Consider the following 14,781-nt stretch of genomic DNA (forward strand, 5'->3'; position numbering starts at 1 on the left):
TACAGATGGCCAACAGGTACATGGCAACAGCCAAAATGCACCTCCCTTGGAGAGCCCTGAACAAACACTGGTACACAGACTGACAGCACTGGGGGACACACAGATGGTGCTGCTGGCCACAGTCTTGCCCAGCCTGAGTCCCTGGGCCTGCCCTGTGTGCCCAGCCTCAGGTCTCTAACCCAGATCTCGGGTTCCTTCCCTTGGATGTGGTATGCTGGGTAAAGCCCTGGACTTGGGGTTCCCCTCCCTGACCCTTCCCTCCCAAACCCTCCACCCCCAATTAAGGCCCCAAGTTGGTGCTGGAGACCCATTCCTCTGAGGTGCAGCTCTGACCCCACCTCCTGGACCAGGGAATACATACCTTCAGGGTCTGCACATTTTGGTGCATAAGGTAGGCCAAGATGGCTGCACAGCTGCGACTGATGCCCATGGTGGAAAAGACCAGGATGACAGAGCCAAGCTCCAGGTGAACTTCTGCAAATGGAAGGAAAGGTGTGAGGTTGTGCGTGGCCCCCTTCCTTGTGGGTCTGTAAGATGACTGGCCTCAGTGGGTCCAAGAGTAGGTTCAGAACCAGCACACCATGGTCTAGGCAAGTCACATGACATCTCTAGGATACTGTTTCATTGCCTGGCAAATGGGGATCCTCAGACCTAGCTGGCAGTTCAAGAGAATCACGCCTGGGCATTCACCATTATCATGCAAAGGCCTTTTCTGGGCTATGCAGGCTTCCATCCCAGGAAGGTCTGCTACCAGTTGACCTCCCCAGGTGGGGATAAAAAGACTATACCCCAAGGGCACTTGGGTGCTGATAGAGGCAGTGTAGCCTGGATGTGAATCACAACCAGTAAGTACTGGCTGTTGGGCTTGGGCACTCTAACCCACAGTTTCCTCATCTGCAAAATGTGATAACAGTACATTACCTACCTGATAAGATTTTGCACTGTGCTTAGCCCAGTGCCTGGCACACAATTGTCAGCTAACCACACTCAATAACGCCCCTGGGGCTGTCAATCTCACCCAGTGAGGGGTGGGAAGGAAATCTAAGCTGGCATCTTAGGCTGGTTGGTAACCCCCAAGAACTGAAGATAAATATACCAAGTGCAAAATCACAGACTGTCAGAGCTGGAGAATGACTCAGATGATTAAGGCCAACTGCCTCATTGTATGGATAAGGAAACTGAGGCACAGAGAAGTTAAGGGTTGGCTCAGAGCCACCCAGTGAGATGGGGCTGGAGAGGGGGCTTCTTTGGGCCACAGGGCTCTGCCACCCCATGATGGGACCCAGGGCAAGTCTCAGTCTTAGCTCCTAGGCAAGTGATAGTTACAACCTCCCAGAAAAATAAAGGATGTCTGGGCCAAAATGCCATTCTCAGGCTGGGGGCTGTGTTGGTGCTGAGCAGGCCGTCCTGGGGTGGGCTTCTAACCGGACACAACCTTGCTCCCTCCAGGGATCTTGCTCTCCTCAGGATGACTGAAAACTCCACTCTCAGTGAGGCAAGCGGCTGGTGGGCACTGCTGTGTGTGGTAGGAGAACAGAAGGGGCACTGGGCCCACACACTGGGGACCATGAAATTCAGAGATGGAAGGGCTCTGGAGTCTTCCTTCTACCCCACCACACTGACCAGATAGGAGGGCCGGGACAAGTGAGATTCACCTGCAGGTCACCAGAGCCTAGCCCGGAGCAGGGCTTCATGAACATATGCACCCAGGATGGGCCAGCACCCTCATTTCACAACAGGCACAGTGATGCCGAGACTGGAGCTTGGCCAGGCGTGAAAGGGCATAACGATCCAGCCAGGGCCAGAACACAGGGCACTCAATCCAGTCTGGGGATCTCATTTGGCCCCACTGCTCCCAAGGTAAACGCGTGGCTGCCCATATTGCCAAGGACCCCCCTGGAGGCAGGCTTGTCCCGGGGCTTGGCCACACCTGGCTGGGCATGTGCTGGGCCCTGCCCTTTTTCCCCTGAGTGCCGGGAGTGGCAGTCAGCAATAGGCATGTGGATGAGGTACCACAGCCCCTCTGCTCCCTGGGCACAGACCAGTTGCTGCCTGGTTAAAGAATGCTCCTTACCAATGAAGTGACAGAGGTGGCGTAAAAAGGGTGTAATGTTGGCTTCCAGGGAATCTTCTATCTGGATGTGCAGAAGCTTGTCGGCGTCACCTACAAAACTAAACGGAAGAAAAGCACAGGTAATCAGGCAAACTCACACAGAGCCCTACTGTGGCATCTTTCACCCACAGCAATGGGATCATAGGGGTAGGAGGCTGAACTAGCATCAGGGAGATGTGGGCAAATAAATGAACCCCTCTCAAAAAAAACAGCACCTACCTCATAGGGGTGTTGTGTAGATTAAGTCAATTAATCTATGTAAAGCATTCAGCAACCTGCTTGGCACATGGTAGTGCCCAAAAAATGTGACATTGTTATTATTAAACAAACCTGATGCTTTCTTAGAATACAGTGAAGATAGTGAGGGTGGAAAGGAATATGTAATGAATCTGCTGATGAAAATAAATGCAGACCCTACTCCAGTGTATGCTGATTTCTAAAAGCCCTTTCAATTCTGTCAATGCATGCCACTAGGAATCTTATATAAATAAATTATACTAATATAAAAAAAACAAAAAAACAGTGGTTTTTCTACTTACAACGGCCCTGTCTCCATGGAGACGTTGACATGTGCTTTGATTTTCAAATCCTTCTGAATTTTAGGGTCGCAGGCTTGCCTGAAATTTCCCAGGTAGATCCTGCCTGGCATTATCTCAACAGGGTACGGTTGGAAAGCATCCAGTTCCTGAGGTGGAGAAGGAGAAAGGCTGCTATGATAATAATCCCCAGAGAAGTTGTTGTTTTTGTTTCATCTCTTGAAATGTGGCTCAGCAAACAAGCTTAGAAAGACAAACTGGGACAGTGAATGAGACTAACCCATTGTTCATTGTGGCACTATTTATAATAGCCAAAACATGGAAGCAACCTAAATGTCCATCGACAGAGGAACGGATAAAGAAGACGTGGTACATATAACACATGGAATATTACTCAGCCATAAAAAAGAATGAAATAATGCCCTTTGCAGCAACATGGATGGACATAGAGATTATCATACTAAGTGAAGTAAGTCAGACAGAGAAAGACAAATATTATATGCTATCACTTATATGTGGAATCTAAAAAGGTGATACAAATGAACTTATTTACAAAACGGAAACAGACTCACAGACATAGAAAACAGACTTCTGGTTACCAAAAGGGAAAGGTAGAGGGGGAAGGATAAATTAGGAGGTTGGGATTAACATATACACACTACTATATATAAAATAGATAATCAACAAGGACCTACTGAATAGCACAGAGAACTCTGCTCAGTATTCTGTAATAACCTATATGGGAAAAGAATCTGAAAAAGAATGGATATATGTATATGAATATCTGAACCACTTTGCTGTGCACCTGAGACTAACACAGCATTGTAAATCAGCTATATCCCAATATAAAATAAAAATTAAATTAAAAACAGGGACTTCCCTGGTGGTCCAGTGGTAAAGAATCCACCTTCCAATGCAGGGGACACGGGCTCGATCCCTGGTCAGGGAACTAAGATCCCACGTGCTGCGGAGCAACTAAGCCCAAGCACCACAACTACTGAGCTCACGCACCTCAACAAGAGAGCCTGTGTGCCACAAACTACAGAGCTTATGCGCTCTGGAACACGCACACCACAACTACAGAGCCCACAAGCCCTGGAGCCTGCACACCACAACTAGAGAGAAGCCCGCGTGCTGCAACGAACAGCCCACGCCCCAACGAAAAGACCCCTCATGCCTCAACAAAGATCCCACGTGCCGCAACTAAGACCCGACACAGACAAAAATAAATAAGTAAATTAATTAATAATAAATAAAGCTTTTTTAAAAAATTAAAAACAAAACTACCCTTTGATCCAGTAATCCAACTTTTGGTATATATCTGAAGGAAATGAAATCACCATCTTGAAGACATATCTGCACGTGCCCCCCCGCCCCAGGATCATTTGAGCATTATTCAAAAAGACATAGAAATGACCTAAGTGGCCATCAATGGTGAATGGATAAAGGAAATATAGCATATATATACAATGGAATATGGTTCAGCCATAAAGAAGAAGGAAATCCTGTCATTTGTGACAACATGAATGGACCTTGAGGCCATTGTGCTAAGAGAATAAGTCAGAAAAAAACAAATACTGCATGATCTCACTCATATGTAGAATCTAAAAAAGTGAAAGTTGGGACTTCCCTGACAGTCCAGTGGTTCAGACTCCACACTCTCAATTCAGGGGCACAGGTTCTATCCCTGGTCAGGGAACTAAGATTCCACATGCCACACAGAGTGGCCAAAAAAAATAATAATAATAATAAAATAAAATAAAAATAAAAAAGCGAAACTCATGGAAACAAAGAGTAGAGTGATGGTTGTCAAGGGCTGTGGGGGTGAGGGAAATGGGGAGATGTTGGTCACGGTTATAAACTTCCAGATATAAGGCAAATAAGTTCTGGGGATCTAACGTACAGCATGGTGACTACAGTTAACAACGCAGAGCTTCCCTGGTGGCGCAGTGGTTAAGAATCCGCCTGCCAACGCAAGGGACACAGGTTCGAGCCCTGGTCCAGGAAGATCCCACATGCTGTGGAGCAACTAAGCCCTTGCACCACAACTCCTGAGCCTGCGCTCTAGAGCCCGCAAACCACAACTGTGGAAGCCCACACGCCTAGAGCCCATGCTCTGCAACATGAGAAGCCACTGTGATGAGAAGCCCACGCACCACAACAAAGAGTAGCCCCCGCTTGCCTCAACTAGAGAAAGCCCACGCACAGCAACGAAAACCCAACACAGCCACAAATAAATAAATTTATTTATTTATTTAAAAAAAAAATACAGGGCTTCCCTGGTAGTGCAGTGGTTGAGAATCTGCCTGCTAATGCAGGGGACACGGGTTTGAGCCCTGGTCTGGGAGGATCCCACATGCCGCGGAGCAACTGGGCCCGTGAGCCACAATGACTGAGCCTGCGCGTCTGGAGCCTGTGCTCCGCAACAAGAGAGGCCGCGACAGTGAGAGGCCCGCGCACCGCGATGAAGTGTGGCCCCCGCTTGCCACAACTAGAGAAAGCCCTCGCACAGAAACGAAGACCCAACACAGCAAAACTAAATAAATAAATTAATGAAAAAAAATACAGTATTATGTACTTGAAAGTTGCTAAGAAAGTACATCTTAAATGTTCTCATCTCACACACACACACAAAAAATGGTAATTATGTGAGGTGACGGATGTGTTAATCTTATGGTAATCATTCTGCATATATGTGTATCAAGTCATCTTGTTGTAAACCTTAAATTTACACGATGTTATATGTCAATTATATATCAAAGCCAGAGGGAAAATTACAAAATTTGATCGTTTCCAAGGAAAGATTATTAGAGCACCAATCAGGTGTTTAGAAACAATTATCATCAAATAATAAGACTAATCTTATAAACAAGTTGGAAAACAGCCAGAAAAGCATGCCAGTCTAAGACTGTTCTCAAAGCATGCCTCCAGGAAACTGAGAACTAATGAAAATTCCCCTAACGGTTTCTTGGGTTACCTATTACAGTTCAGATGTCTGTAATAAAACAGTGGCTACATATTTGTTGTTGTCATGGATTGAAAACTTACCTGTTACATTTAGTAAAATAAAACCTAGGCATAACCCCAAAAGAAAAAAAAAAGAAATCCACTAACATTGTATGAACTGATGTTTCTAATATGATCTGTTTAGAGACCCCTTTGTTCCCATCAGTTTTCCATGGGAAATACTAACCTATATAATTTCAAAGGTCAAACCAGCTCTAAAATGCCTCTGGCTCCAAGTCTCACTCAGAACCAACACCTAAAGTACCTCAAGCTATTTTGCTGTCCACTTGAGCCTTTCAGAGCCTTCTGGCTTCAGCACATCTCCCCTCACCGTGAACCTACCACAAGCCCACATTCCTCCCAAACTGTTAGCCTCAAAAGCCTTTATCAATGAGCAGACACCACGCTGAGCCAAACCTCAAGTTTGTGAGACACACGGCCCTTCTACATGCAGGCAGGCCCACTACTTGCAGATGTGACCCAAAGCACTGCCCAGGGTTCAGGGTGACCCCGCCCAGGACGTTCAGCTTGCCGGGGGCCAAATGAAATCCTCGTGGTTTCATTCGAAAAATCTCACACAATACCCACCACAAATCTGTCAACTCTTCCTGATGCTTTCGAACCAGCTTCCTTTCCTGTGGTTGTAACAGCTGTGGGGGAGAGGGTGTGGGACGGATAAAACATGCTTTGCTGTTAATTCTAGAGGACACGATTTTGACAACCACATCGACAAATGTAAAAGAAACTGGTGTCACAAATTAACATGCCCAAACCGAGCCCACTGCCTTCCCCCGACACTGCCACCGCCTCCTCCCGTGTCCCCTTCTCAATGAGCCACACCACTGGCCACCTGTCACCCACACCTGAACTGTGGCATTATTCTAGACTCCTCCCTCTCCCATGCCCCCCGCCCCATGTCTAACCAAAGCCGTTTCCTAAGTATTTCTTGAACCTGTCCTCTCCTCTTCATCCCTGCCTCCTAGCAGGTCTCCCCAGACCCACTCTGCCCGCATTGGTCTGGGCTCTGCTCTGCGATCAGAGTTGATCCTTCTAAAGGGCAATCTAACCAGGTGCCCCTCCCCGGACTTAAAACCACTCGGTGGCTCACCAGCATCTCTCTCTAGTGTTGTCTTCACACGTGCCCTAGCCACAGAACCCCTTTGCTCAAAGTGAAATCTTATTTAAGGGGTGCCACATATAAAACGGGAAATTAGAACTCACTGTGTCTAAAGGAGAGGGGCAGTCTCAGAGCCCAAATTCTGTGCCTCCATCTCCTCTCGCAGGAGTTCCTTGGGGAGCAGTAGGGACACTCCTGCTTTACACTGTGTCAGAACACGTAACAGGAAGGGAGTGGGGCTTTCACTTTTGCCCCTGAATTAATAACAAAGGTCCCAAAGTAGGGAGTGGCAAATACTTGGAACGTACATTCTAAAGAGGGCCACAAACAAGCAGAGTAGAACTCACCCATCCAGGCCCTGCTAGATAACCACCAGCCACCACCCTACCCCTCTTCCCAATCTACTTAAGAAGACTGGGGGCAAGGACAAGTCTCAGGTGTATACACGTCAAAACTGACCAAACTGTACATTTTAAATAGGTGCAGTTCATCCTATGCCAATTCCACCTTCCTAAAGCTTTAAAAGAAAAACAAAGAAGGTGAGGTATCAGCATGTGACGTCTGCAGATCAGAAAGACTCCCTCCCATCACTGCCAAGCCAATAAGGGTGCTCATCCAGGAGCGAGGAGGAGTGCCTGGCAGGACGGGGAGGCTGGCTGTACACCTGTTGAGCTGAACATCATAGCTCAGTGGAAGAAGGAGAAGAAGGCCTTTGGAGAACTTGACATATATACCCTGCATTTGGGAACAGGTATGACCCCAGACACAGGTCCCTACCTTTTCACACAGGCTGACTGGAGCAGTCAAGCCAGCAAGGCAAGAAGGGGCCTCCTTCCCTACTGTCACACTCCCCTGTGGCTCATTCTGGGATTCAGCTGAAAGAATATGGACGTGGTGGGAGGTCATGAGCTACCAAGGGAAGGGAAGGGCATTGGGGGTACTCCTGTCAGGAATTCTCAGCTGGCTCTCTCTGAAGGATGCTCAGTAACAGACGGGGCCCCCTGAAAACAGCCCCAAGAAAACCAGCAACAAAGGCCAGTAGCAGCACACAGAACCCGGCTGGGGCAGAATGAGGAGGCACTTCCCCACCACTGACAAACAGCTAGTCACCCAAGACAGGGCCCACACTGGACCCCCAGCACCAAAGGGACCAGACCCAGAAGAGGGGACGTAAGGAGATGTCCATAAAGCTATCCCACACCCCTCCCCACTCCCAGCCCTCAGCCCCCAGCAAATGGAAGGCTGCCCAGCTCTGGAAGATGAGAAGAGAGGAGATTTGAGATGAGATTGGAATGTTAAACTAGCCTAGATTGTACTGGACTGTTTTTATGCCCTTTTCAAAAAATTACTTCAAAAACACATAAAAGTAGAGAGAATAATATGACAAACCTTGGATCTATCACCCTTCTGCAAGCATTATCAACTAATGGCCCGTTTTGTTTCATCTATACCCCTGACTTCCCAACCCTCCCCAGATTATTTTGAAGGAAATTCCAGACATATCATTTTAATTATAAATATTTCATTATGTATCTCTAAAAGATAGGGACTCATATTTTTAAAAACATAGCCATAATAATGTCATCACAACCTAAAGAAATATATAACAATAATTCCTTACTATCATCAAATTCCAGTTCATAGGCACATTTCCCCTGCTGTTTTATAATATGACTAGAATGAAATTTTCCATAACCGAAAGCGGCCAGAAGGTATGGAATCTGCCCGTGATGCTGCAAAGGGCAAGAATGAGAGCACAGCTGAAGGCAATTGCTGAAAAGAATGAAACCTCTGCAGGTTCACATTCCATTACATTCAGACCCTTCAAGAAACCAGATACTATAAAATGCCCCCAGGGACCAGTCCCTGCCTGCCTATCATTGCCACCCAGTGCTTGCCTTACCCTCACCCCATTCCCTTCTGGTTTGGCTCCAGGAAGTAAGTGCTCCTCTGGGCTCCAGACATCTGGTACATCCCTTGGCCACACCTTATTACAACCCGTCTCCCCATTTTTACTGTATCCTCTGGACCCAGCCAGGGTTTGTGAGGCCAGACGGCTAAGGATGGTGAGGCAGCCTCGAATCATGGTGGCCCTGCCTGCCCGTGTGACTTTGACCACGACCCACCATCCAGAACACCCTGCCCCGGATTCCTGCCCTCTGAACCAACCTCATTAATTAAACACCGCCCTGGATTTTGCCTGAACCTGGCGATTGTAAATTCATCAGACTGGACTGGACCTCCTGGCTGCCCCAGGTTCATTCCCAAGACATCTTTGACATCTCTTCCATCTTTTCCATGTCATCTGTCTCCTTCTCCTCTTTCTCCAACCCTGCTCCCTGCCCCTCGGTCCCCAGGGGAAGGCCATGCTCCCATCCAAGCCTGCCTGTGCTTAGCACCCTGCCTTACCTGCGGCATCCAGATGATCTTCTGTGTCCGGAAGAAGTGGTACATGGCCGAGAAGCTCTCGTAGCCTCCTCTCAGGATATGGATGGGGTGGCGGGCGAGGTGAGTCAGGGTTCTGCCACACTCAACGGCAGCTCCAAGCACAATTCCTAAGAGTAGAGACCAAAGAGATCAATGTCCCCGTGTGCTCACCATTTGCATAAAGGCCCAGTGGATAGGCACTCCATTCTGAAAAGCAATTGTCTAGAAAGCTGAAGCAAATATAAATAGAGATGAATGTTACAATTACAATTTAAAAAGCAATTCACCACCAAGTAAGCTGATCTTTTTCTGTAAACTCCGAGATTTCATTTTTTTTTCATATGGTCGCAAGGAAGGATGATTCAGCATGAGGGTAATGTGTATGTATATATACAATATCACGTATTATATACCATACAATTCAGCTATTTAAAATATATAAATTAATGTTTTTTATTATATTCACAGTTGTGTAACCATCACTGCAGTCAATTTAAGAACATTTTAATCACCCCCAAAAGAAACCATGTACCAGTTAGAGGGTTTCATTCCTCATTTCCCTCCAAACATCCAGCTCTAGGCAACCATTAATCTAATTTCTATGGATTGACCTATTCTGGACATTTCATAGAAATTGAATTATACAATATGTGGCGTTTTGTGTCTGGTTTCTTTCACTGGGCATAACGTTTTCAAAGTTCATCTATGTTGCAGCAAGTGTCAGCACTCCATCCTTTTTCATAGCTGAATAATATTCCACTGCGTGGCTCTCCACCTTTTGTTTATCCATTCATCTATTGATGAATATTTGGATGTTTCCATTTTGTGGCTATTATGAATAAGGCTGCTATGAACATCCATGTGCAAGGTTTTGTGTGCACATGTTTAATTTCTCTTGGTATATACTGTGGACAAAGAATGTTGCTTGCCATATCAGTAAACAAAGGATGCTGTGGCCATCAAGCCATCAGCCACTGCAGCTGCCCCCGACTGTGCAATTTGCCACGAGCGGGCAAATTACATGTGTGTGGTTTTTGGGTTTCGTTGTTCTGTGGTTGTGATTTCTTACCAAGTGAGGATGGGGGCTCCATAGCACTAAAGTGAGGTCAGGTATAGACTGTAGAGGGTGTTGTCTTTTTTTTTTTTTTTTTTTGCGGTACACAGGCCTCTCACTGTTGTGGCCTCTCCCGTTGCGGAGCACAGGCTCCAGACGCACAGGCTCAGCAGCCATGACTCACGGGCCCAGCCACTCCGCGGCACGTGGGATCTTCCCGGACCGGGGCACGAGCCCGTGTCCCCTGCATCGGCAGGCGGACTCTCAACCACTGCACCACCAGGAAAGCCAGGGTTTTGTCTTTACTGACCAACATTTCCTAGGATTTCAGCGTCCAGCCGACAACCCTAGAATTGCAGACTGGAGCCCAACAGGGTGAGCTTAGGGAAGAGGGGACAATTTCCTGGCTAAGGACCTCCTGAGCAGACTGGTTTTATTAAAGGTGGAAACCGAGCGCCACCCAGTGACCGCTGGTGTGAATGCCCAACCCATGGAACTCCGCCCATATATATTAGTCACTGAGCCACAAGCAGCAGCAAGGGGTGGTCAGCCCAAAGCAGGGGCTGAATGGAGAATGCAGTGGAGCCTCAGTGAAGCAGATTAGAACTGACCACGTTCCAGCGTGTGGCTGGAGTGACTGCACTGTTCTCCAGCATCACTACCCCGGCCTTAGGAGACCAGACAGAGCCAAACTGCCCAGGTTTGAATCCTGGCCCCATCACTTACTAGGTGTGGTGGTTTAAAAACTCTCTCCACAGGGCTTCCCTGGTGGCGCAGTGGTTGAGAGTCTGCCTGCCGATGTAGGGGACACAGGTTCATGCCCCGGTCTGGGAAGATCCCACATGCCGCGGAGCGGCTGGGCCCGTGAGCCATGGCCGCTGGGCCTGCGCGTCCAGAGCCTGTGCTCCGCAACGGGAGAGGCCACAACAGTGAGAGGCCCGCGTACTGCAAAAAAAAAAAAAAAAAAAAAAAACTCTCTCCACAAACCTAGAAAAATGGTACAGATGAACCGGTTTGCAGGGCAGAAGTTGAGACACAGATGTAGAGAACAAACATATGGACACCAAGGGGGGAAAGCCGTGGGGGGGGTGGGGATGGTGGTGTGATGAATCGGGCGATTGGAATTGACATCTATACACTGATGTGTATAAAACTGATGACTAATAAGAACATGCTGTATAAAAAAATAAAATAAAATTCAAAACAAATTTTTTTTTAAAACTAATACTAAACTTTCTTTGGGTTATTTGTATGGAAATATGTTAATATAAACGTTTCAGACATTACATGAAATTCCTAAAAATCTTATATATTCTGGTATAATGTTATAAGTCATAATTCTAGTTATTATTTTAAAATGTATGTCTCAGAAATAACTAAATTTCCTTGTTAATTGCATTATTATGAACTTTCATCAAATCTTTAACCGTGGTCATTTTTAAGTCTTTTGTCATTTACAGACAGTTCTGGGTGTACTCTGATGCTTTTGCAAAAATGTTCCTATAAAAGGGTTTCATCTTCAAGGAATTCATGGAAAAGACTCTGACAAGTACAGGTTTCTGGTAACTGACTATACTGCTGAACTGAATGAATAAGCATTTTCAGAACTCTAATGGAAAACTGATGAATTCATAAAAGTGCTAACAAAAGATCAAGATAAAAAAATTAATTACATGGGACTGAGTGAACTGATGAGGATGATTATAATTTTTGTGAGTTTCCGTTTGAATAAAAAAAAAACTCTCTCCACAAGTTCTTTCAAATGCCTCCCTTTAAAAGGTTGAGTTTAGGGACTTCCCTGGTGGTGCTCCCAATGCAGGGGGCCCAGGTTTGATGCCTGGTCAGGGAACTAGATCCCACATGCATGCTGCAACTAAAGAGTTCGCATGCCACAACTAAGGAGCCTGCCTGCCACAACTAAGATGGTGCAACCAAATAAATAAATAATATTTTTTAAAAAAGGTTGAGTTTTAATTCCCCTCTCCTTGAGGGTAGGCTGTACTCAGTGACTTGCTTCTAATGAATAGAATGTGGCAAGAGTGACTGTTTAAGTCCCAAGACTAGGTCATAAAGGGTACATGGCTGTCGCTTTCTCTCCCTCTTTCTTGGATCACACGCTCTGGGGTATACCGGCTGCCCTGTCGTGAGGCCAACTAAGCAGCCCCATGCAGAGGTCCATGCAGTGAGGAACTGAGGACTCCTAGCTATTCCCATGTGAGTGACTCATCTCAGACGCACATTATCCTGGCCTGGCCAAACCTTCACATGACAGCAGTTCTGGCTGACGTCATGACTACAACCCTAGGACAGGCTAGAACCTCCCAGCTAAGCTACTCCTGAATTCCACAGAAACGAATAGATAATTAATGTTTATGGTATTAAACTACAGAGTTTTGGGGTAATTTATTACACAGCAATAGATATCCATGGTCCCACACCTGGGGAATGAGTTACTTCACCTTCCTGGACCCCAATTTCCTCATCAATAAAGTAGGGATGTTACCTATTAGGGCATAATTCTCCATGGTCTTTCATGTTTCTACATATCCTCTGAACAAAGGCACTGGCTTTTCAAGGATATGTGTATAACAAACAGCCTTGGATGATAGAGACAGTTTCTGCCTCCAGAGCCAAGGGCGGGCAGGCTTTCTGCCCATTTGTTAAAAAAGATTCAGGCCCCCTAAGCTCAGAGTTCTCCATAATACCACCCACTACATTCTGGCTACTTTTATTGCTCTGAGAAATAAAGCCCTTTGTCTCCGACCCAGGAGCCTCATGTCTTTTGCCAGCATCCATGAAACCACGGCAGGCTCATCTGTCATCTTGCAAAGGAAGGAAAAATCCCAGACCCTTCCCAGTTCCTGACACTGCCATCCTCATCGGGCTGCTCTGCAGATTGCATGAGGTGACCCAGGCAGAACTCATGGCATGTGACAAAAGTGCTCAATAACTTAACTCATATTCTTGCTGCTATTGTAAAAACCCACCTTGATCGCCTTCATCAGTGTTGTCATCATCGTCACCTTTTAGGACTTCCTTCAGGGAGCTGGTGTTGTTATCATACACCACACAGTATTCCACACACTCCAGATCCACAGACTCCGGGATAAGATACTCACCTGCCCTCTAAAGAAACAACAAAAGAAGGCTATTGGCGGGTGGGTCCAGCTGAACCCATATTCCCTGTACGCCAGCACTGGGAGGAGCTGGAGGTAGGACAGTGTCCACCTCCCTGACTACACACAGGCACGGGAGCACTGACAGTGGACCAGAGAGTCTGCTAAACTCCAAGGACCTGCCACACCCATATTCCCTCCGGGGGGGAAGCTGACCACAGCTGACTGGGCCAGAGATAACTGCCTGGCCAAAGAACAGTGGTCTATGAACCAGCCCACAGCCCATTAGGTGCCCTGGCATGCGTGCTATGAGAGCACTCGTGGCCACCTTAACTAATGACATTCTCTGTCTGGGGGAGAGTGTTGGCGTTGGGGACCAAATCCAAAATCTGCCATGAAGAGGGCAGTAAGCAGAAGGCTTGAATGGACAGAAGTCATAAGCAAGCAGGTATAATGAGGAAGACTGTAAGCTCAAATGGAAGCTCTGTGAGAGCAGGAACTTTTGTCCCTTTATAGCCACTGATGTATCCTGAGTTTCCAGAACAATGCCTGGCACACAGTAGGCCATAAATATGGTTAAAGGAAGGAATGGGCAAACAGCAGCAATGAGGTCGTGAGGAGGCGCTGGGGACTGGCTGAGTCATCATTATGCTGGACCACAAGGGCAGGAACTCCTTCTGCCAAGGAGGTGATGACCTCTCCCAGTACCAGAACTGCCCAGGACTCCAAAGGGTGTCCCAGAGCTCGGGAAGGCCCAGCTGGTAGCAGCAGAGACGTGAGTCTTCACTTGTTCGCAATGCTTCCTGAAAGCCCCCACTACTCAGGGGACCCTGAGCCTGGCTCTGTCCCATGTGACCTGAGCTGTCGTAGAGGCCCTGACAGAGGACATTCAGGTGGGATAGGATGAGTGTGCATCTACTGTACTTCAAGGCAGAGCAGTAAGGCCACTGGAAGTACAGACCCGGGACGTTCTCCAGGATTCTAAGGAGAGAAATCATATTCGTCTAACAGAATTGGGAGACAGATGGTGCTCAGAGGATGAGCAGGATTTAGACAGGTGATAATGAGGGGGTGGAAGGCTCTGGGTATGGAGAAGAGCATGAGCAAAAGGGGAAAGGTGAGAACAGCCCCTAGAGGCTCGAGCAGGTGGGAGCACAGGAGAGTTGTGGCCGAACATCCATTTTTACTTAATAAACATTCGTTGAGGACTCACTTTGCACTTACACTGTGCTAGGTTCTGAAATACGGAGATACAAAAAAAAAAGAAAAAAACAAAAAGGGAAATGCCTGAGTTGGCCTGGAGGACTCAGAAGGGTCTCATGGGACAGGAGGCATTTGAGATGAGACTGTGAGGGCAAGTGGAAATTTGCCAGATGGACAAGGACTGGGAGAGCATTCCAGGCTGAAGGAAC

General features: G+C 47.1%; 1 protein-coding gene across 2 annotated transcripts in view; it reads right to left on the reverse strand.

The window, feature by feature from the left end:
- STYXL1 (serine/threonine/tyrosine interacting like 1) overlaps window positions 1-14,781 on the reverse strand; it is a gene marked incomplete at both ends in the record, with an annotated part of 44,434 nt that overhangs the window by 9,098 nt on the left and 20,555 nt on the right. Inside the window, 5 exons of one of the 2 annotated variants that reach the window (XM_079718895.1) lie at window positions 362-474; window positions 2,075-2,172; window positions 2,653-2,798; window positions 9,182-9,327; window positions 13,241-13,379. In XM_079718895.1, coding sequence (XP_079575021.1) covers window positions 362-474; window positions 2,075-2,172; window positions 2,653-2,798; window positions 9,182-9,327; window positions 13,241-13,379 — 642 coding nt within the window. The remainder of the gene's footprint in view (window positions 1-361; window positions 475-2,074; window positions 2,173-2,652; window positions 2,799-9,181; window positions 9,328-13,240; window positions 13,380-14,781) is intronic. The other variant, XM_079718896.1, reaches the window with a different exon arrangement.

This window comes from Hyperoodon ampullatus, assembly GCF_949752795.1.
Source record: "Hyperoodon ampullatus genome assembly, chromosome: 14".
Classification (NCBI taxonomy): Eukaryota; Metazoa; Chordata; class Mammalia; order Artiodactyla; family Ziphiidae; genus Hyperoodon; species Hyperoodon ampullatus.